Source organism: Coturnix japonica, chromosome 1, assembly GCF_001577835.2.
Source record: "Coturnix japonica isolate 7356 chromosome 1, Coturnix japonica 2.1, whole genome shotgun sequence".
Taxonomy (NCBI): domain Eukaryota; kingdom Metazoa; phylum Chordata; class Aves; order Galliformes; family Phasianidae; genus Coturnix; species Coturnix japonica.
The window spans coordinates 9192343-9217417 of record NC_029516.1 but is presented as its reverse complement, the minus strand read 5'-3'; the positions used below and the strand labels follow the sequence as shown (position 1 = coordinate 9217417).

Here is a 25075-nt window from a genome sequence, read left to right as displayed (position 1 = left end):
GGCTTTCCTGAGAGGTGGTGGAGTCACCATCCCGGGAGGTGTTAAAGAACCATTTAGATGTTGTACAAAGGAATGTGGTTTAATGAAAAATATTGGTGACAGGTGGGTGGTTGGACTGGGTGATCATGGAGGTTTTTTCCAACCCCAGTATTTCTATGATTCTTTGAAGCAGGAAATAGCACATTTTTATGTTGTTTCTAAAATTTCCTGCAGGTCAGGCTTGAAAATACTGTTTGTAGCTATTCTTGTGTCTTAAACTATCCATTAACTAAAAGATCTAAATGCTCTTCAGATGAAGAAATAACAAAAATTAGCCAGAAAATAAAACTGCAGATTTTCGTCTGATAGATCAGAGATGCTCCTCAGTACTTAATGAGTAATAGGCTATTCAGTTGGGCAAAAAAGTTTAAAGGCTGCAAAAATGCACTGCACCTTAGGTATAACATACAACACTGGGTCAAACATTACTTTAAGCTAAGTTTTACTTTATTTGCCCACAGTGCAAAGGATATGTGAGAAACAAAATCCCCAAACACTTCTTTCAAATACACCCTTCTCTAAAACAATTTATATTCAAATTAAAAATAAATAAATAATTAAATAGATAGATTAAAACAAAAAACAAAAAAACCCCAAAAAAAAACAAAAAAAAAAACCTTAATTTATAAAGTATGAGAACAAAAGTCAGGATCTTTACAAATCTTAAGTTTACTGTGGTTTTCTGCTTGAGTAGTAAGGAGATGTTTAATGAGTCAATTCTGTAATTTTGTGTTAAATAGATTTTAAATGTCTGTGGGGAATTATTTCTAACTCCTTAAACCATATTTTATAAACATTAACAATTAATGCACTCTTCTCTATATTTCTAACAATACTCATAAAATACTTCATGTACATCCCTCTTCTGGCATTTTCATCCTAACTTTTTCTTCTATGGCTCACAGTTTCTAGCAACCTAGCAAATATGTCTGAGTTCACATCAGAATCATAGAATGGCTTGGGTTGAAAAGGACCACAATGATCATTAATTTCAACCCCCCTGCTATGTGCAGAGTCACCAACCACTAGACCACGCTGCCCAGAGCCACATCCAGCCTTGTCTCGAATGCCTCCAGGGAACAGAATCAAATCAGGGTTTCCTCTTTTCTCTTTGTCCACTATACACCTACTTCAACCACATTTGAAGCTGCTCCCAAGCAAAAATTAACATGGAAGAAGAACAGAATTTCATTCGTTACAGAGTTAACACGTCACCAATATCCAATAATCCTTATAGTCTTCACATACATAAAACAGATATGAAGTCACAAAGCTTTCCAAGTTACTCAAGACTTTCTGTGTAAGGCACATAAATTTTTAATTTCACAGTTTTTGAGCAGAAAGGTACATGAAAATGCAAATAATTTAGTATGCAAATGTTATTTTTTATTTAAAGGTGCTCTTGCAGTTTAAGGGAAGCCAGCATACTATTAAAAAAGTCATCATTAATACTTGCTTGTTGTAACTTTACCCAAACATTGTTTGTGCAGCACGCCTAGGGAAAAATCATGGCACCCTTGGGATATACTTGTGTCTGAACAATGACACTGCTGATAACCTTCTCTGGCACCTTTCTCTTCACATTACTGGAGGATGTGTGATCCTCTTCCATCAAACTCTTTTCAGGATTCAGGTCTTAACACTTTGAGTCATGTTAGCCCCAATGGTAAAACCCTCTGCGCAGTCATTAGTAATAGTTCCATTCAACTCCACTCCTGATTTCACAGAAAATGTGACCCTGGAGATTTAAGATAACTCAAATTTCAAATAAATGATTCAGCTTCATACAAAGTTTACAAAATGTATGCACAAAAGCAGTCCTTGATAAAAAGAAGAAAAATGCATACAGAAGGTGAAGAAATTATTTTTGTAGATATTATTGGCTCAGATTCAGGAAACAAACAAGCATCATGTGTACAAAAACCTTCCTAAAAATAGGAAGGTTCAAAAATCAGGAGCCACTGAAAGTTCTGATATAAACCCGGGATAACTGCAAATAGAAAAGCCAGTAAAATTAACTGAGCTGTAAGGAGCTATTAAGGTGATAGCACAAGGGAAACCAGCATAAAATGATCTAGAATTAAAAATCATGTAGAATATGAGTCAGCAAAGAGATCTGCCTATGGCTAAGATTAATAAAAGGGTATTTCTCCCCTTAAGTAATGTTTTTTAGGCTTTTTCTTTTTTTTGAATTTTAAATTGGACTAAGTCCCTAGGTATATGAATATGCACAAGAAATGAATTTTTTAAAGAAACAATAACAGAACTTCTCAGAACAGCTAACCTTGATAATGGTTGAGCAGAATATCTGAATCAGAAATCAGAAGCTAAATCAAACACTGACATTAGTATTGAAAGGATTAATCAACACTGACACAGCCTTATTAATTTTGAGATACAATACTTATTTCTAAATGCATGATTGACTGAACAAAGCTGGAAATCTGATCTGAAGCAAAAGACTCTGACAATTTTATTTTCGAATGCACATACATATATAAATTAAAAACAAGTAGTAGCAACAACAAAAATAAAATGGAGAGAGGGAAGGCTATGAAAGCACAGTAGATTACCACAAATATATATATAGAGAGAGAGAATTAGGACATAGAAGTAAATAAAATTCACAGAACATTGTGGCAAAGCAAATATTGGAAATCTGATACCATTTACAAGTCAGCTCTTCTTGAACAAGAATAAAGTTTCAGCAGATCACTTCAAGCAGTTTGTTGAAAAAAGAATTTCATACATGTGTTGCAATCATGTAGTTAATGTATGCAAATTCTGGTGGTTCACAGTCAAAAAAAGAAATCCAAAATTGTAGAGGTTTTGTCCATGGCACTGATTAGTATCTGAAGAAGGGCAAATCAAATGCAGTTCCGGGAAGCAGGTGAGAGCTAAAATACTGTCACCATTTGAGGGTGAATGTCACCCTGCACTGGTACAGATGTCATGCCAAAATTTTGCTGGTAAGCACAGAACTACTGTGTACATCCAGAAATGACGGCATGTAGCTCAAAATAGTAAGTGTTATACATTTGCTGCAGCACTGGCAGTATTGCCGGCCTCGAGCATAAAGGATATTGTGAGTCATGTCCTACGAACTAATAAAATTGGTTTTAAACTTATAAGTCTTTAGCCACTAGTAAAACTGAAGAACCTTAATTTGCCTTCAGGATGTATTGACTTAATTGTTTAAAATTATCTGAGAAGTCCTAAAAAACACATAAAAGTGATCTGAAGGAACGCTCTTTCCCTAATTTAATCTTCTTTTGTTTTCCTAATTTAATCTTCTTTTGCTTCAAGGAACTTAATCTTATTATCCTCTTCAAAGAATGATCAAGAACTTGCCTAGCATGAGGTGGGATGCCCTTCTTCACCTAGATTCACAGAAGAACTGTTCTAGAATCTTTTCTAAAGTAAGCATGATATACTTATTTTCTTAGGGCTTATTATCACATCACACATGCACAACAATCCCTACAAGAATCTTAAGGAAAACAGTATGAGTTGGTTGTAATAACTTCAACAAAATAGACTTACATGAATTCATGGAAAATAATGGTGGGGGGAGAGGAGGAAGGAAGGAAGGATATTTTGCAATAATAATACAAAGTCCACAGAGTACTACATAAACACATGCCTACTGAGTTAAGAGAGGAAAGCAAAGAGAAATATCATCTTCATTTTACATCCATAGATGAAAGCACAGAGAAGATTTTACCAGATAACACTGATTTTCATTACGTGTTATGGAAGTTATGAGAAACATAAGAATAAACTCCTGCTAAGCAGAAAATGCATACCTTCTGCGGTACCTATGCACAAAGAACTGACTAAGGAAATGACCTCTCATTTCTCTCATTACCTACAAGAAGGTTAGTCCTCAACATAGCATACAGCAGCAGTTTCACTTGCAGACTGATTCTCCAGTTGAGTCAAACTGTACTGATAAAAGGGCTGCTAGGATGGAACTCATTTCTCCCAGCTTTACACCTGCAGCATAGACATATAGATCCAGACACCTCTAATAAAGAAAGAGACAAGTCCGTACTTCTGGCTGTAGTTCATCCCATTTTAAAGGCATACTGAGAATGTGTCAGGTCAATCCTGACTGAGAAGTGTCTGCTTTGTTCCACTGAATGAAAAGGGAGTTTAGGACAACCAGCAGAGTTTTAAAAATCTACATCTACAGTGCAGATGTATAAAGTTAGGTGAATTAATCCTTCCTTCTTCTCATTTCCACTTTAAATAACATATCTGAACTCATCTGCAAGTCAAAGTGGATATGTAATTCCTCCGGGGATCCCAACCTGCTATTCCATCCAGGCCTATTCATGATAGCTCTGCTCTTTTAAAAACATATTTATGAATTTATCCAGATCCCCCATGTATGTTTGGGCACTATGTTCTGAAAAGCAAACTAAACTTTTTTAGGATACATATTTTTGTGAATATGAGTCAAAAAAAAAAAGCATATTCAAGCTTGGTGCTTACCACAATAGAAAGAGTCTACTGGCAAAAGCCTTTTCAAGAAGTAGTTTCTGTGTATTCAAATAATAAAGAATCAAGAGATTACTAAACAGCACGATCTTCACACTGGCATTTCAGGATTAACTTTGCTGGTACATGACTAAAATACAGATAAAATTAACAAATCAGAAGAATAAGTCTGAATATAAATCCGATTCACACATGGCTACATTTGTTGAAGAAGAATTTGTTGCTATTATCAAGGAAGAGTGAGGAACTGAAAAGGTGAAGAGACCAAATATTTACAGTTTTATTTAGCAGTAATACCAAAATTAACATTGTAAATTTAAAGACACTGTTGTATTTAAATACCTTAGGAAAAGGGATGTTTCCTCAAGATCATGACTAACTGTAGAATACAGCAATCTTTAAATCATAAACATTCATATTCATGACCTAGAGGAATATTTTCCAGTCTCTTTATAGCTTGATTCATTATTTGGACATGGTTCCTAATCTGTCAGTCAATATTATAAGCATCTGCACTATGCCAACTAACTGATGAGTTCATTTTCTACCATGAAGTCACAAGCTCTTTCTACATGTCATGTCCTGTACATATCAGGATGACATTGCCCATGAGCATACAGGCAGGGAAAAAAAAAACAAAAAACCAAAAGCATGATTCTAAAATACATATATACATATATGCATATTAACGGTAAATAGAAAATACAACCAATTATTACTCACCACCAAAGCCTTAGATCTGTTGCTCAGCAGTTTTTCAATGTCTCTGGCTGCAATTTCCACTAGCTGACGAGGATTGTTGGCTTCCACAGTATACAAGTCTTTGTTTTTCAAATATATCTGTGCAGAGAAAAAAACAGAAATAAATGAGCACAGCAACCAACATTCAAAATAAAAAAAAACAAACTGACTTGACACAACATCCATCAATAAGTCCTCTGTTTTTACTTGAGATCTTCAGAAAGATGGAAGGAAAATCCCAGCATGCTTTGTGAAAGAAACACTTCACCTTTTTGTTTAAAAGGCATAAGGTGCTACTAAAAATCTTAAAAACTGACTGATTCTGGTGACTGAGTATTCAACTCCTACATGCTCAAGGACCCAGATTTCTATAGAGGACTAAGAGAAAAGTAAAACAGATCCCTTAAAATGACTGAATCTGAAACCAAATTATTACTGCTGAATTTAATTCTTGAATGCTGAACAACAAACATTCTGTTTGAAGTAAATAGTTTAAATTATGATAATGTAATCAATTTAGTCCCCCATCTATTTATTCACATTATAGTATTAGTATTCATGAGGAAAGAAGAGGAAGAAAGAAAGAAATAAGAGAAAAAAAGGGAAAAAGGAGGAAACAGAGGGAAAAAAGGAAAAGGACAAATGTGGGAAAGGAATTGTAGCTGTGTTTCTTCTGTGTCGTGAATAAAGAATATTTCTGTTGAAGACCCATTAAATGTTTACCAAGAAGAACTCATATGAAGAGTATAAACAAGGCTTCTGTAATGAAATGCATCTAACCACAAGAAGAAGGAAAAACAGAAAAACATTTCCCTCTCTCTTGTATTTCCTACTAGAACTGTATAAAGAAAAATACACTAATCGGCAAAAGAAGGAAAGAAAAGAAAAAAAAGGCAGATACTTCATGGGCAAATGGGGAGAACTAGCTTAGGCAACCAAAAGGTGGCCTGAATTTACTCAAGCACTCCACCTCTCTGAAATACTGCTTTATGGGGCTGTGCTGTCTCCCTGGAAGTAATACCAAGCACACACAGGAGCAGGTCCAGAACTAACACGCTGGCTGAAATCCAGCACAAAAACCAACTTGTTAAGGTTAAAGCTGTGGAGACCCAATAGAGACTCACCAAAATCCACCTCTCTCTGACGCATGTAGCTGATAGGCATTGATTACAAGCAAATTTCTAACAATTACAGTTACAACTCCAAGTTTATATCAGGCACATCTCATAAGCTGCCACAGGTTTCTATCACTTTTGAATTTCACAGGGTTCTGAAGGAGCTGGCTGAGGTGGTTGCTGAGCCATTCTCTATCACATTTGAAAAGTCAGGGCTGTCAGGTGAGGTCCCAGATAGCTGGAGGAAGGATCACATCACTCCCATTTACAAGAAAGGGACTAAGGAGGACACAGGGAACTACAGGCTAGTGACTCCCACCTCTGTGTCTGGGAAGATCATGGAACAGACCCTCCAGGATGACATGCTTGATCACATGACGAATGAGTGTGTGACCCTAGACAGACATCATGGCTTCACCAGGGGAAGGTCATGTTAAACCAATCTTGTGACCTTCTATGATGCAGTGACGGCATTGGAGGACAAATGGAAGGCGACCAGTGTCGTTTACCTGGACTTGAAAAGGCCTGGTAAGGCCTGAAAAGACATGGTTCCCCACAAGATTCTTATCTCCAAATTAAAGGGATGTGGATTTGATGGGTGAACCACTCGATGGATAAGAAATTGGTTAAAAGGACACAAATAGAGGGTGGTGAGTAATGGTTCTATGGTCAGGTGGAAGCCTGTAATGAGTGGTGTCCCCCAAGTGTCTGTCTTGGGACAAGTACTCTTTAACATCTTTATTAATGACATCGATGAGGGAATGGAGTGCACCCTCAGCAAGTTTGCTGATGACACAAAGCTGAGTGGTGTGGCTGACACGGAGGAAGGAAGGGATGCCATTCAGATGGACCTCAACAGAATTGAAAGGTGGGCCTAGGTGAACCTAATGAGGTTCAACAAAGCAAAGTGCAAGCTTTTGCACTTGGGCCTGAGGAATCCCAGGCATATATACAGACGGGAAGGAGCAGTCCTTGAGAGTAGCCATGCAGAGAAGGACCTGGGGATCCTGATGGATGAGAAACTTAACATGAGCCAGCAGTATGTTCTTGCAGTTTGGAAAGCAAACGGTATCCTGGGCTCCATCAGGAGAAGGGTGGCCAGCAGGGACAGGGAGGTGATTGTCCCTCTCTACTCTGCTCTTGTGAGGCCCTGTCTGGAGTACTGTGTCCAGGTATGGATCTCCCAGTGCAAGAATGAAGACAGCTGATGGTGAGGGTCCAGAGGAGGGCCATGAAGATGATCAGTGTGCTGGAGCACCTCTCCTATAAATACAGGCTGAGGGAGCTTAGTTTGTTCAGCCTGGAGAAAAGAAGGCTGCTGGGTGACCTAATCGCACACTTTTAGTACCTGAAGGGAGCCTATAATAAAGACGGGAGTCAACTCTTTGAAAGGGTGGATAACAGCAGGACAGGGGAAAATGGTTTTAAGTTGAAGGAGGGAAGATTTTGGTTGGATATTGGGGGGAAGTTCTTTACTGTGAGAGTGGTGAGGTGTTGGAACAGGCTGCCCAGAGTGGTTGTGGACACCTCATCCCTGGAGGTGTTCAAGGCCAGGTTGGATGGGACCCTTCACAACCTGGTCTAGTAAATGGGGAGGCTGGCAGCCCTGCCTGGCAGGGAGGCTAGAGATTCATGATCCTTGAGGTCCCTTCCAACCCAGGCCATCCTGTGATTCTGTGAATTACATAACTGAAATAAGCTTTAATTGTTAGTATAGTAGCATCAGTTCATTGTGAGCAAAATAATTGCTACAAAAGAAAACCTTTCTAATGAACTTAAATTATAATTTGAATACTTTTACAGTGCTTGGATGTTTAAAACTGCCACAAAAATTTTATCTCAGATGCACCTCAAAGTTATTTAAATTTAAAAAATCATTAAAAAGAAATATTTTTAATTTATATATATATTTTAAAAAATCCTAGAACTGATCACTACATAATTTCTTATTATATTTTTCTCTGAAACACACCAAGTTCACAGTCCGTTATATACAGTGAGTTTCAATTAGGCAAAAGAATCGTAAAATTCAGAGGAAGTGGTGATGTATTGTAAAAACGCCATTTCATTGTAATTGAGTTTTTCACTGAACATTTTAAAACAAACATTAAGAAGGTCACAAGCAAATAAAATGTGAAGGCATAGTCAAGTATGTGCTAAAGGGGTGCAGTTTGGGATGGTAGGATGAATTTGAGAATGCACAGACAAATAATAATTCACTGGAATTAATCTTTCAGTGCAAAGTTACAGTAAGCCATACTGGTCACTGTTTGAAACCCTGATTGGAAAATGTCCATCTTCATTCCTATATGCAATCTCTTCTCATAGCAAATATAACCCTTTAAATTGCAATTTGAAGACATTCAAATTTCTCATGCACCCTGCTCTTATAAGTGTCCCCAGCACTCCCATCCTAACGAGCCTGAAAGCTGCAGGCTACCCAGGAGCAGACTAGTGGGTGAATCTAAGAATAAAAGGAATGCATTTTTTTTCCTTCAGCACCAGCTGTAAGAATAGTTCAAAATCCTGAATCATATAACAAGACAGCAGCCACAGACAACAGCAGTCCTCCTCATACTTCTTAAACTTAAAGCATTTGCAACAGGCACTGTGGGTCCTGCCACTGAGAGAACCCAGATCCATTAGCTTCAGAAATTATCACATGTAAGCAATTTTATAATAATTATAACTAAAACAAACAAAAAAACCCACACAGAGCCACATTCCTGACTCTTCTCTTCACATTACTCTATGCCAACACTCAAGACAACCTGCCTTCCATCATTACCGCTGGCAGCAGATTTATCTCACAAACTCTTAAAAAAAAGGCATCTGTAATAATACAGAATTTAACACACTTCTTTATTTTCCAAAAGCATGAGACCTGTCTTAACTACCAAGGAACTGTGGGGAAAAAAAATATTCACCATTTAAGAGAGGTGTACATAATTTATTTGTTGTCTGCTCCCCTTTTCTGTAATTCAGCTCTAGCACTGCAGCAGTTCAGAGTAGCAGCACACAGGGAAATTACACATGCTTCAGAGCACGCCACCTTATAAGAAACTTTTCATTCTCAAAGCCTCCTACCTCGCAGTCAAATGCAATTAGTAAAAGTTCATCTCAAATAGCCATGAAGGGTCTTATCAGCAAAGGTGTGCTCATTTGCCTTTCAAATTGCAATTTGGCAGGCTCTGTGGCTTGTTAAGAAGAGCTAATTTGAACACAATTTATTAAATTGCTTTGACCATGTGAATGTGAGTTTCTGTTGGCTTTTATATCTTTAGTACTTTAATCACTAATGCTCTCCTAAAAGCTCTCTAAATTGTCAATAAAGTCTACCATCTCTCGCAGAATAATGCATCACTGCATGACTAAGTAAAATCTATAAGGTCATAGCACAAAAAAAATAATTTTTCACTTAAGTCAATGGCCATGGACTCCTGTATTCAGGAAAGAATGTATTAAAATTACTTTCTAAATGCTAAGTATTTATTCCTGATTAATGAACTGCAAGGTTTTAGAAAAGAAAATGGGAGGAGGGTTGGGGAAAATGTTACATTAGTAGGAAACAAGACAAGGACAACAGCTGAATGTGGTAAAGATGAGAGAAAACTGCCAATTTTTTCAGCAGAACATGCATCATTCTACTCACTCTTCAAGGACATATTTATAAATCTCTTACAAAGAGACATTCTCCTTGCTTTGTATAAGACTTGCTAGGGAAAGTCAAATATTTCTGCACAAATTGCAAGAATGAAAGATGCACATTCATCACATGACTCGTGCTATACTGTGGCAGACTTTGGCATCTGCTGCAAGGCTGAAATTTTATTCAAATAGCCCTCATGCTTTATATTACAGACAGAAAAGCTAGTTTTTCATACAAGACCCTGAGAGTATTAAATTATCTACATTTTGGATGGCCTTTGTCTTGACATTGTTTGCATAGATTACCCAAATAACAAAGAATAATAATTCACGATGACTCATTCTAATCCACAACAGAATTCCTTTGCCTCTTCTTTTGTTTGTTTTACTATTCAAGAAACAAATGAGAATTTTCTTCTGACATAACATGGCTGAAGTCCTAAACACAGTTTTAAGACATATATGTGCCAGTCTCTGTTCCACCATCAAGTACTTGAATGGAGACAGAAGTCATATGATCCGAGAGCTTCAGAAGTCCAAACTCAGAATTTCAACTGTTAACCAATGTCTCTTCCTACCTTGCAATGTGTTTTGGAATAGAGATACAGAATACCTCCACTTTATCTGTCTATACAAAGATAAACCTATTGATTTTTTTGCTACTTCAATACTACCTTCAAGATATGATTGCTTAGCTAAGCTTGTATGACACTTTGCTAAACAATCAATATCCACAAGGACCATCAAGTCCAAATGCTGGCTCCACACATGACCACCCAAAATTCAAACCCTATGTCTTGGAATGTGGTCCAAATGCTTCTTTTACTCTATTGGGCTTGGTTTTGTGACCACAGCCCTCTGGCGCAGAACCTTTCCCTAATTCCGCCCCCGTCCATGATGTTCCTTCAAGAACTGTCACTGTTCCCAGAGAGCAGAGATCAGCACTTTCCCTCTGTGCAGGCTGCCATGAGGCCTCCGCTCAGCTCCTCTGCTCTGAACAAGTAACCTCAACCACTCCACTTACATCTTGCCCTCCAGATCCTTCACCATGCCCAGTTCTGGCTTTTTTCCAGTCATATATTTGACTGACCTTAGATCTATGCTGTAGCCTAGTCTCTAATCCATCCCTTGGCCCCATCTCCTTTTAATCTTGACTAGACGCTCTGAATGAATTTTGGACCTGATTCAGTGCTTCTCATGTCTGATCTCTGTTACCAGAACCACACTCCCCTAAAGCAGCACAAGATTAAAAACTCCCCTCCCTCTCTAACTCAGGTGGAAGCTACTCAAATGGAATGCTACCTTGGCATTAACTGTCCTGAATAAGGAGGAAAATGTGTCACAGACCCTTGCACATTTCTTCTGAAAGCCATCCAAGATTTACTACCTGTGGCTGAGAAACAGCTACTGTGACACTGAATTCAGAGCCAGCACCTCTGCGACAGATAACTCACGCACTAGTAATTCCAGATTACTTACTAGCTGCAACAGAGTATGTCATGAAAGCAGAGGAATAACTTAGGTACAGAGCTGTCATCAAACTAAAAGATCACTCCTTGTCTTCACTGCTGGAGAGCTAGATGCAGAAACTCCCCTTGTGTTTGGAAGACACTGCAGAGGTCCCGTCCAGCCAACAGGCTTGGGCTAACTTCTGTGCTTCAAGCCAGGAGGGCATGCTGCTTTGGGCATCACTCGCACCAAAGCTGGTTCTGTGCATTTGGTAATTCTTTGGTAAAACCAGTAAGAATTAGCGAACAGCATCTGCTCTTTGCTAACACTTAGTCTGAGATTTATGCAGCTCTCAGATTTCTAAGCCGAAGGCCAAACAAGCAACCCAAAAAGAAGCAGAAACTTTGAGAGGCTTATTCATTCTCAGAATATTTCTGTCTGCTCTGCATCTAGACAATAGAGTTGACTCAGTCTTCTTGATTGAAGTAATGTCCTTGCTAAATGAATCATAACAGAATGCTAAATAAAAGTTTAGCTAATGGGATTACTTAAAGAGTTTTGCTAATTCATAAATACACCCTAAATTGGCCTGTTACTGAGCTCATTCATTGCTCTCCATCATCCCTCTCCTCATCAGAAACAAAATCATATAGACTGACTCCATAAGTATTCCTGGGAAATAAGGAATTATCTTGCTTGAAAGTAAAAAATGTACGCTTCTTACTGAGATTTAGAGTAATGTTAAAATCTTCCAAAACTAAAATTTAAACAAATTCTATTGGTTTTGTTTGTTTGTATGTTTTTCAGCTAAAAAAAAATAATATTCAACAAGTTATTTGATTTTGGCTTCGTGAGAACCATATGAAGTTCCATGCCATAATCTCATTTAAGTGAGTATAGCAGTAAAGGAGAGCATCTGACCTCTAAAGATATGAAAGGAAAAAACAAAACAAAACAAAACAAAACAAAACAAACAAACAAACAAACAAGAAAGCAGGATAAGTCAGAAAATAGAAATAAACTCTCCAACCCATTAGAGTGATTGTTCTTGCTAACATTCTACTACTGAGGACTTTTTCTTTGAGCGCAATTTTTGATCAGTCAGAAGCAACTACATAACCTGCTCAAAGAGAACAACTTTTGTCTTCTCCCTGCCGCATCATATTTCCAAAGCTACTCCTATCTCTAACACAAACCAGAGAATTCTGACAAGATGTTTCTTTTCTTAGAATAAGAAGTGATCCATTGTGGAACACGCTGAGAAATGTTCCTTCTGAAATTCCGTATGCGCAAATAAATCAGACTGCATACTTTAGATGTGTCTTACTCTCTGCTATATATAATGTATAAATAAGATTACAGCTGCTTCCTAGCAACCCACAGATACATTCATTCTTGAAATTCATGGCAACAACACAAAGGAAAAAAAAAAACAAAAACCACCCTGGTAATTTACTGTATCTTTTTCTTTTCCATAATCACTTGCCTGATCACTGACTGCTGTCAGGATCTGAGATGACAAGTGACAGGGCAGCTGACACTTTGAAAACTACACTGTATCATAGCAGTGGTGTACACATTAGGAAAGAAATTACCACACAGAGTTTATTCTTCAATAATACATTCAGGTTGAGCTAAATTAGGCAAGATTTAGGAAAGAAACACTTATGCCTCAGTTAACATCTGAGACAGTCTAAGTACTACCAGTGTCAATTGGCTCACTCAGGTGCCTACTCAAAAGGAAAGCAAATAATCAGGGATCTTTCACATGATGGAATCATCAGACACTTTCAATAGCTGATAATTAAGAAAGTAGTCTAAAGGACTTTGAAATTAAGAAGTAATTTTTGTAATTACTATTTTGTATTTAACTTCTCATAAAATGCTGTAACACTATAAAGCAATGGAAAGCACAGCAATGATACAGGGGCAGTAAAGTCCCATTCTAGAGCAAGTGAGAATAAGCCCAAATGAAACAGTCATGGACAGAGAAACAAAGAAAGAAAGAAAGTAATAAAGAAAAAAAGAAAAAGCTGCTTGCCTTTGGAAAACCTCAGTTAAGCAGGGATCCCCAACAAAATCCACTCACTTGCTGCCAACCCTGAGATAATGTTTGGGAATGGATGGATCCTGGATGCACCCTTTCCAGTCACTCAGGTGCACTGAACTGCACCCAAGCTCCCCTGAGTTGGCCATGCTTAACATTTCTGCTGCAACATGAATTCATCTTTAGCTTTGTACCTCTGCTGCTGTACCAGTGCCAAAGATGGACTTACAAGTCCTACCTTAGTTTAAATAAATAAATAAATAAATTATAAGATTTTGTTTCTTAACAATATCAATACAGTACTAAGTAAGAAGACTACATCACTTAATTTCACAGCAATTTTATTTCTTAGCTCAAACACTTAGCTGAGACTGGATATCCTTACATCCTAACATCTATATTGAGCAAAACATAAACCCAGTGATTATTTTATGCAACAGGAAGAATTTTTTTTCACCTTTCTTCTGCTTTTCTGGCATATTGTGAGGTGTCCTTTTCGTGATTTTTCAAACTCACTCACAGGAAATTTTATCCTACCTCAGCTGCTGTTAATGCTATTTAGCACTTACTCTCTTCCCAGAGTTATTTTCATTCATGGAGTATTAACAGAGTCTATTTTGGTATTTCACTAACCACAGAACTTGGAAACTGATTATCTGCAAGGTTGTTGTTTTTTGTTTGTTTTCTTTTGTTTTGCTTTAAAGGAGATCTCTTAGCTTCTGCATCATCTGAACATGACCACCAAGAAATACAAAAATAGGACAGTTTTTATTAGTGTTTCACAGTCTAATAGTCTCGTGCAGGTTGGAAGGGACCTTAGAGATCATCGAGTCCAACCCCCCGGGATTCAAGCCTCCTGTGTAGCAGAGCGGCATTCCTACCACTTGCGCCACCGGGGCACACGGTGTTAAAGCCAATGGAAAATTGTAAATGAACCAAGAATGATGTTTTGATCAGAGATTATCCAGATCATCAAATAGTAATTAAAACTGTGGTAATATTAGGCTATTCATTCCCATGAGTCTGAGCAAGCTTTGTTAAAGCAGCCACCTATTGTTAACAACTTACAGCTGATTTTGCTTGCTGGAACTAAAAACTCTTCAAAATGCCAGTTTATTGCTAAGGGAGCAGAGGGAAAGCAGCATCTGCAAATAATAAATGAGGCTCCCTGTGTTTTGACAATCTTTTAATTTCCATTTGGATTACAAAGAGAACTTGCAGATGTGTCTTCAAATTTCATAGTCTGCATTTTTAAAAGTGAATTAATTTTACTCACATCTTGACATTGGTTAGCAATGTGTAAGCCCAACAGAACTTAGTTTGGAGGATTTCATTTTTGAGGCCTACAGCTTTAGTATTTGGTTATGGGACATAGAACTGTCAGTGGTATATTAAAACATATATATATGTATATACACACACTTATACACACACACACACACACATATATACATATATATACACATACTTTTTAAAATACTGTATTATAAAACTTCAGTTTCTGTATTTGATAATCTCTAATCACTCTAACCCATCTTGTACATTATTCAAATTCTGGTAAGTGAATTTCAGATTCTCAATGATCACATGTCTGTAACTTGAACATTGTTATGAAGGAGTTGTTATCAGATTCCATTCTAAAAGTAATCCTAACCTCATTTCCTCCCACCATATCCTGTTCAAACAGCAAACTCTTGCACTTGCCTTAGGGATGAGGCAAAGATGCAAATGTAAATAGTGTACAATAGCCAATTTATGCTTACAGTGCTAGTGTTTCAGAGCACCAGCCTCATAGTAAGACTACTTAAGACACTCCAGCTTTCTGATAAGCAATCCATTATGCTGTACATCACAGAGGGCATAAGAAAATTTGCTTCCTTGTTTAAAGATTTTCCTCCTTTTCCTCCTTAGAAAAATAAAGTAACAGTGAACATTAGTGGCAATTACTGCAAACTAGTTGTCTTTGGGATGTTATTGAAATCAAACCTATGATCAAAAGCATCAAGTTCTTACATTTTTCCTTTCTGCTTTACTTAATCATAAAACTCTGAATTACTTCAGCATTTTTGGAAGAAAAGGAGGTTATCAGGAGTAGTCAGCATGGGTTCACCAAAGTGAGGTCATGCTCGATCAACCTGGTAGCCTTCTATAATGCTGTCACTGGCTGGGTGGATGGGGAGAGGGCGGCAGATGTAGTCTACCTTGACTTCAGCAAGGCATTTGATACTGTCTCCCATGACATCCTTATAACAAAGCTGAGGAAGCATGGAATAGATGAGTGGACAGTGAGGTAAGTTGAGAACTGGCTGACTGGCAGTGTGCAGAGGGTTGTTGTTGGCGGTGCAGATTCCGGTTGGAGACCTGTAACTAGTGGTGTTCCCCAGGGGTCGTTGCTCTTGACAAGGGCATAGTGGCCACCCTCAGCATGTTTGCTGATTATACAAAGCTGGGAGGATTGGGCTGACATGCCTGAAGGCTGTGCTGCCATTCAGCGAGACCTGAACAGGCTGGAGACCTGGACAGTAAGAAACTGAATGAGGTTTAACAAAAGCAAGTGTAGAGTCTTATACCTAGGGACGAATAATTGCATTCACCAGTACAGGTTGGGGAATGACTTGCTGGAGAGGAGCTCAGCAGAGAGGGACCTGGGGGTCCTGGTGGACGACAGCTGGCCATGAGCCAGCAATGTGCTCTCATGGCCAAAAAGGCCAATGGCATTCTGGGGTGCATTAAAAAGAGCATGGCCAGACAGTTAAGGGAGGTGATCCTCCCCCTCTACTCTGCCCTGGTAAGGCCTCATCTGGAGTACTGTGTCCATTTATGGGCTCCCCAGTACAAAAAAGACAGATATCTCTTGTAAAGAGTCTAGAAGAGGGCCACAAAGATGGTGAAGGTCCTGGAGCATCTCCCCTATGAAGAAAGGCTAAGTGAACTGGGTCTTTTTAGCCTTGAGTAAAGAAGACTGAGAGGGGGCCTGATCCAGGTCTATAAATATCTAAGGTGTGAGGGGCAAAGTGGTAAGGCCAGACTCTTTTCAGCAGAGTGTGAAAGGGGAAATGGCCAGAAAATGGAGCATAGGAGGTTCCACACAAATGTGCACAAGAACTTCTTTACGGTGAGGGTGATGTAGCTCTGTAACAGACTGCCCAGGGGAGGTTGTGGAATCTCCTTCTCTGGAGATATTCAAGACCCACCTGGGCCTACCTGTGCAACCTGCTGTATGGAACCTGCTCTGGCAGGGGGGTTGGACTCAATAATCTCTGGAGGTCCCTTCCAACCCCTACAATTCTGTGACTCTGTGATTCTGTGAAATATGAACATAGTATATTCAGGATTGTAACCATACATTCCTTGGGTCCATCTGGTAATTCACCAGTGAACAGCGTAATGTACAAAACACTTCGCCTTTGGGTCAAGCATATTCAAGCTGAATCCAATCTGATAAACACAATCAGGAAAACAGTAATAATAATAATAATAATAATAATAATAATAATAATAATAATAATAATAATAATAATATGTGTGTGTGTATATATACACACACACACACACACATATATATATATATATATATATAGTGAAGCTGTTAAAAAATAAATGAAAATTTAAATTCTCTGTATCAGCTTCTTTTTTTTGTGTATAAATAATTCCAAATTTATATAAAGCATTTGCTATTTCAGCCCAGTAACTTTATGAGTATTAATAAAGAACAACATAAAAGAATTTTCATGAGGATCATGGAGAAAAACACTAGGAATGAAAATGTTTATTGACAAATTGTCTGTCAAACCACCTTTTGAATCAGGAATTTCAAACAGCCTGTGATGATGGGAAGACACATGCAAATACAAATTTCACATTAAGTAAGTTCAAGAAAGCTGTTAATGCTTCTACTCACAGAATTCTCTATTTAGGTAATGAAGAGAACAAGGAAAGCTATTTATGACAGCTTCTCTATATAAAATGTTAGTGGTGTATGACAGCTTTTACCAAACATTTTTTTATATATAACTTTTTAGTTAGTGGCATGCCTCTGTGGAGCTTCTCAAACATAACAGTAGCTTAGCTGAAATCTGTAATCAGTCCAACAGAAAATTACCACCAGGTTATAAATTCTTCTGACAGAAGAAAGCTTTCCAGAATAGCCATGCTCCAGGGTCAGTGCAGATGAGAGACTAGCCTCTCTTACAAGTCACTCATCTCTATGGGCTGATCCAAGAACCTGAAAAGCTGAAAGCATTGACTGGGAATATGCTGCCAATCTGAGTTCTTCAGCAGACTTCCACCATCTGTGCATTAGGCACACTGAGCAGTGGATGAAGCGTGCTTGTGCAGAACTGAGGCTGGGTATTCAACAAGGAAGAGCTAATTATTCTGAAGCACCATTCAAGAGATTAAATGAATAAATAAATAAACAAATAAATCTGACAGTCGCAGAACTCACTGCTGTGTAACAGATACCCGTATGTAGCCCTGTTTCATTTTGGAGAGAGGAAGGGCATTTCTATCTCAGTATGAATATCATTTAAAGGCCAAGTCAGCCTATATGGGTTCACTCTACAGCTCCTGGGACTGTAATAATAGCATGCCTTGTGAACATCATGCATGGATTGTTTCTGGAGGAATGTTACAAAAAAGAAACAGATTCAGCGTCTAGATTTCCTTGGAACAGCATCTCTAACTGCATTTTTGCTCAATTATGCCATTGCTTGAAAAGGTTACACTGTAAAGATGGCGTTTCTTTTCCATAGTAGTCATAGTGAAACTCCTGTGTGCTTGTCACATCAAAGCTTTTAACAGACCCACATTTTTAATACAGTGTTTATGTAAAATAGGATTCTCTTCAATCAGTTTTTAACAGACAAGCTTGTATATTGCTATAAGGCATATTCTCTACTCTGAGGTCTCCCTTTCTGTGTACCATGAAGGATCCCTCCCTCTTCTGTCCTGTCCCTAGAGGTATTTTGTAGCTGGAAGTCAGAAGCATACTTGTTGTAGTTTATTAGATTAAAATAGCTGTCAATTAGTTTATTCATGGGCCTTTGCTGTAAAATGTCTATGTGAAAATGGAATTTGAGCATACTTCCATCAAAATGTGACTACTTATTAAATTCTGCAGTTCAGTAGGCACTTTGCCTACTTTTTCAGCACATAGAGGTAACTGTTCATAGGTAAATAATACAGTTTTTAACTTTGTGTGCAGTTTTTTTTTTTAATTTTCACTGCTTGTAAATAAATGAAGCTACTGAGACTGGATACATGCTTCATATTTCTTTTGCTACACAGATTTTAAAATTATTTTAAATTGTTCTCTGCACCTTCTTACTTTTCCTTTTCTTTCTTTTTTTTTTTCTTTTTTTTTTTCTTTTTTTCCTGAAAGTCTATTTGCTCTGTAGAGACTGACTATCATTCACACCAGAACAGTTTCATAATGCCTGACAGCACAGAGAGTTCATGAGAAGGACAAAGTTATACAGACCCTTTAAAGTTGAAATGAGAATTACACAACTATTTTTTATATAAATGGTATTTATACCATTAAGGGGCATGTACTAAGTTCTGTCTGTGTTTTAAAACATCTAGGGAAGCATATCTTGTTCCTTTTTGACAAAGATTTTCTAGGGTATCCCATCTTCCCGTTTCAAGTGTCAGGTTGTTATATATACAAAACTTTCTCATGAACTTTCTCTTTGCTCCTGGGAAAAAAAGAAATCTACTAAACCACTGAAACTACACAACTACTGGGCAACTACACCAGCCCTCTATCCCTTGCTAGTATGCGCTGTGTAGAAATGTTTGTTTTGCTTTCCAAAATATTTTTTACCAGATTGAATTGTAAATTAAATGTTAGGCATACTTGTAAATAAATGTAAATCGGTGTAATCCACTGAAGTCAGTGGAGTTCTCCCAGTTTTCAATGAGCTGATTATTTTGTCACCTTGAATCCTAAATTCCTTCCTTGTAGAGCCCATCTTTACATTACTGTGGTGAGGATCTTACATAGGTATTAAATCCAAGTCAGGGCTCTTCCAGAACTTACTCCTCATTAATGTCAAAGAAACAAACAAACAAAACAAGAACCCACAGTATTAAGAAGTGTACATAAGAACATTTTTTGAAGACTCTATGGAGACTATTTCCATGCAGTATAAATAAAACTTGATCAACACAAGCAAGGACTACATTTTAAACACCATCAATCTTGCTGATCAGAAGTGCATACTGAAGTCACTAGCATTTGTGTTCATGCCATCAGGCTTACAGTCTACCACAACAAATTCAGAAGAGGAATTATATGCTGTTAAAAGACTCAAAGAGTCAAATGAAAATTTTATCTCAGTTCTTGGCTGGATCTGGATTTTTTCTATGGCTAAAATGATTTAGTGAGTAAGGGTGCATCACTAAATTAAAGCTTATGTCTCAACTCTCACCTGCTTCTCCATCTCCTTCACAAAACCATTTTGTCTGTTCCTTCTACTCTGGCTATACTCATTGGTTTGTTTAAGGCTATTGATAAGTGCAATCTCAATTCAGAACTCTTTCACTGGAATCCAAGTTTTTTGGCAATTTTGCTTACTACAGATATTGCTGTCTCATTGCTAACCAGAGAGTGTGTGAAATATTCATTGGAATGAACATTTTCAGAAATAGTCACTACTGGAGTAATTCAGTAAATAAATTCACAAATACATGCACATATAGCACCAGTTAACCCTGAGACATCTTCAATAAGTTATGGAAATATCATAAAATAGCATGGAACTAAGTGAAAAGGTTCTGACTTAATCCAGAAATAATTCATACAAGCTGAGAATGTGGTAAGTGTACTACTTTGAAAACTATCTTCATAGAAGATCCAATTATATGAAGCAAACACCAACTTCACCTACATCGGTGGGACTTCTTTCACTCAGTCCAGTGAGTAAGCTACAAAATGGCTACAAAACAAACCTGTTAAATATTCTTGCTATGACTTAATCACTTGGCCAAATAAAAACTGATTTTCCCTAGAGTAAGGAAAGATATTTCTTCTTCCTTCATGCCTTATCAAAGAATGACTTTCTACCCCTACACACACTGTTACAGCTGTTCACAAAAAATCATGTCTATTTCTTTTATAATAGAAGAATTGCATTCCTTGCCTTTGTATCAGACATCCTGCTTTTGTGGGAGGAGGGTAAACAAGCAAATAAGCAAACAGTTTTTGAACTTTTAAAAAATATGAAGACTATAGACTTGGTCCAGAGAATTCTGGAATTAGTAAAAATAATGAGCCAGAATCAAAGCTGAAAACTCAGCTTAACGGTTAAGCATTTTTTAAGCTTGAGCAACTGAAGGCAACTTCTGTGAACAGAAGTGACAGGCATGAAAGCACACAGTTTTTAATGTCTTGTAATCTCCATTTTGGTAAGACTGTGGTTCATTTCAGAGAACTAACTAAACATTCATAGGCAAGGAGCAGAATAGAAATGATGTCATTCAAATATGTGAAAGTGAGAATTGCCTGCAAACAAGAGGGAGAGTCTGCGTCTCCTCTTGTAGAGAGGAGAGCTAAATAAAAACAACTTTTGGTTATTGAAAGACATCACGCAATTTAGCTCAAACAAATGACTTTGCCATAGAGGGATGGTTTACACTGAAACACCCCCCTTTCATGCTTTTAATCCTACGATTACACACAAATATTGACCACTGCATCAATAACCTCTGAGATAACTTATGATTTTCTTGAACTATGCACAAGTTCTGTCTTTCAAAAGGCAACTTAACTGCAATATTTAAAGATAATGTTGAATGTCACTATGGTGTAATGAAAGTACAGCTAGTGATGTTACATATTTTTGCCAAGCAGTTTTTATCAGAGGATTGATTTAGCAGCTCACAAATTTGAAGAATTTTAACTATCTATCATTTTCCTCAGGGGGGAAAAAAAATAGAGAGAGAGAGAGTGTGTGTCAATCTCTTTGTTTCTCATAATCTATTTTACTGTCCTTTCTTTGCACAGAAATGGCAGCAAAATGTTTAAGTCATTAACTCTTTGGCTCAAATTAGAAATCTTCTGTAAGCCATTTATATTCAAAATAACTTATTGCCCCATCACTGTATATTAAAGACTTAACATGTGTCTTTCAAAGTTACACATTTTACTCCTTATTGTTTATTGAATCTTAGCCTGAAAAACAACTTCAGTGCTCTGTAGAGATTTATTGGTTAAATTCCAAAGATCCTACATGCAGATGTATTGCAACCTAGACAGCATTGCTCCCTAGAGAATGCCATACTTCTCTGCAGCTAGAACACACGTTTAATGTGGTCTCTCTAGAAATACCCAAATCACCCCTGTGCTTCTACCAGTGTGAGAAAGAAGAGATGAAAACTGAATGAGGAACAAAGGATAAAAGATTGGAATACAGAGATAGAAGACAACAGACTGGAAAATGGCAGGCAAAGAATAAGGACATAAGAGACTGGAAAAGAGAAGTAATACTAGAACACAGGAGAAAAAAACATGTCTGAATCTGAGCAGTAGTGATGGAGGGATAGCTGAGAAAAAGGAAGAGACAGAAAAATATTATAGGACAGGCTGGCCAAACACACTTTAACAGAAGGTTTTGAGAATGTAAGGCAAAAAAGAGTCCAGAATGAAATGCTGAACTGGAAGAAGTTGAGGACAGAAATCCTAAAATTGGGATAGGAAGGCAATGTAAATGAGAAAGGCAGACAGGCTATGCAGAAAAAGGTGGAAATTGAGACACAAACATGAACTGAGAAGATAGATGGCCTAGTAAGCATAATAAGAACATAATAGAAAGTCCAGTGGTGAGTTAGACATATGAAGCTGAAGAGGGGACAGTGGAGTGTATTAGGCATGTGTGGCAAGATTTTGGTAGTTTGTGGGCAGCAGGGGTGGCCTCTGTGAGCACAGTCCCACAGTTTACAACATGTCAGATCAGAGCCAGATCCAGCTGCTCCAAAAGGGACCCTCCACTGGGCAGAGATGAGCCATGACCAGTTCTGGCTGTGCCTCACTGATAACACATTTAAGAAAATAAAGAAAAATGTTGCACAGCAGCAGCTGGGAGAGAGAAGCGTGAAAAGAGGGAGATAGACCTGCAGGGCCCAAGGTCAGTGCAGGAGGGCAGGAGGTGCTCCAGGCAGGGAAAAGTAGTTTTCTGCAGCCCAGGAGAGGCCCTTGGTAGAGCAGGCTGTTCTCTGTAGTCCATGGGCACCACATGGAGCAGATCTCCACATGCAACCATGGAGGAACCCACAGTGTAGCAGTGAATGTAGCTTGAAGGAGCCCATGGAGAGTACCCACAGGAGCAGCCCCAGGCTGGAGCTGCAGCCCATGGACAGAAATCTGCAGTAGGGAAGCCGAGGGCTAGGGAACCTGGGGTCCATGGGGACAGTGCTGGAGTAGTGCCTGAAGGGTGGGCTCCATGATATGGCCCTATTTAGGAGAAGTGCAAGGAGAGCTGTGGCTCCACATGGGGTCATCTCAGGAAGGATTGCATCCCATGGGGAAAACTCCATGCTGGGGGCTGGGGAAGAGGGTGACCGTGGAGGAATGGCAGAGATGAAGCATTATGGACTGACTGCAGCCCTCATTCTACATGCACTGCTTGAGGGAAGAGGAAGAAAATGATGAACTATGGCAGTACAGGGGCAGGAGGCTGCTTTTAGTTTGCTTTTAGACTGGTCTAGTCTATTAGGTAGTAAATTATCTTAACCTCCATTATGCTGAGTCTGTTTTGCCTGTAACAGTAATTGGGTAATTGGTGAGTGTCCTCCCTGTTTATAGCTCAACACACACGGTCATTTCTTTTCATCATTTTTCTCCCCTTGTCCTTTTGTGAAGGAGGAGTGATTGAGCAGCACAGTGAAGTTTACGTGAAACCACCACATGGGGAAAAAGGCAAAGCAAGCATGAAGGAGTATGATGAGCAAAAAAGATCTTCTTAACAGAATGTCCTCAACATAAAGCTGAAGAAAAGAGACATGATACACAAGTTTTGTTGCCCTTTGTCAGCAGATATGTGTGAAATCCACCTACGAAAACTCCCATTGGCATTCTATGCTAGAATAACTTTACCAGTTTCTCAAGAAAACTCAAGTGATAGACATTTCTGTGTTGTTGACATCCTGCACTGGAAACCCATGTATGTATCAGTCTGATGCTTTGTGACAGGATTTCAAGATTTTGTTTTCAGTCAAGATTTTGTTTTGTGTTTGTTTGAGATTTTCAAAGATTAAACACTTCATCTAAAGTATCTGTCTCAGATTTTGCCTCAATAACAAGTACTCTAATATTAGGAAAGGCCAGAACTAAAATAATCTCTACAATCTTCTTTAATGCTTCCCTTATACAAACATTGCCTTTCTTTTGTCAGGAAGAACAAGGATAAAGAAAGGGAAATATATGAACATGTGTGTGCATACTGGATAATGATAGACACAGAAAGTTATATACACAGCCTAATTCCGGCATATTCTGAACTGTCAAGTCATTGTTCCACTATCCCAGAAAGTGTTTTTAGAAATATAACAATATATATATTTATATATATTTTTTTAATTACATGATAATTATGTTAATTCCTAAAACACACTTCAAATGAAATTATAATGGCTGAATATAACATTCATTCTCATCTGTGTTTCTTGTAGCCAAAGACTGCCTCAATGCACTGAATATATGTAAAAAAATAAAAATAAAAATGATTTCCCGTGTTAATACAGAACAGAATGTTCTATTACTGTGAATGGTTGCTTCCTGGATACCATATCTGACAAACATATAACAACACATGGTTCAGGTGGGAGTGCTGCAATAATGGTAAGCCCTATTTCTGCAAAGCTGATTAAATATTAGCAACGAGCAAGTGCTGCAACACAAAAAGAGTGAATTGATGGATGCGTATGTTATTCATTTCTCTCTCAGTAAGCACTGTCGAAGAGAAACACTGCAGAATTTAACTTCTCAAAATGTTTTTGCTGTGTAGGGAATAAAATTATTGTAATGGCTAGAGAGTGCAATAAATGGTGTGAATTGTAAGGTACATTTTCCAACTCACCGCAGCAAGCTGTTCCACTCCACTTGCAGTTCGTGCTAATGTTATGAGGTCTTCTTGCATCTTATCTACCCATGATTTTATCCTACAGAAATAAAAAAGTAATAATAAAAAAAAAAAAAAGTAAGAGAAGTTCAATCAATTCAGTGCAAATATCTATGACAATCTCAAGCACACACACACACAAAAAGCTAGCAGAAGAATTTTCAGATGACAGACTGACACTAAAGTGCACTTGATACAGCTATGAATCTGCTTCAGATATGATCTCTATTTTCCTTTTCAGAATATGTTAATATTATTGTTTACAAAATGTATTCCTAGGACAACCTGGCTTGCAGCTCACTCACAGAAAGATCTTTCTGGATGGTCTTGAAGTCCCTCTCTTATCAAAGAACACAAGCAAAAAGAAACAGCATCTAGGAGCTAGCTGACAAAGAAGAATAAATCTTCTGGCC

The 25075-nt window shown here is 37.9% G+C and overlaps 1 protein-coding gene across 11 annotated transcripts in view; it reads right to left on the bottom strand.

Annotated features, from left to right (window-relative positions):
- Positions 1-25075, bottom strand: part of CACNA2D1 (calcium voltage-gated channel auxiliary subunit alpha2delta 1) — a 325793-nt gene that overhangs the window by 248216 nt on the left and 52502 nt on the right. For all 11 annotated transcript variants that reach the window (XR_001558717.2, XR_001558733.2, XM_015879412.2 and 8 more), the window contains exons 2-3: positions 24621-24702; positions 5266-5382 (exon numbers count right to left, since the gene is read on the bottom strand). Coding sequence is in view for 9 of the 11 variants with exons in the window: in XM_015879412.2 (XP_015734898.1) it covers positions 5266-5382; positions 24621-24702 (199 nt within the window). In the remaining 2 variants the exon portion in view is untranslated. The remainder of the gene's footprint in view (positions 1-5265; positions 5383-24620; positions 24703-25075) is intronic.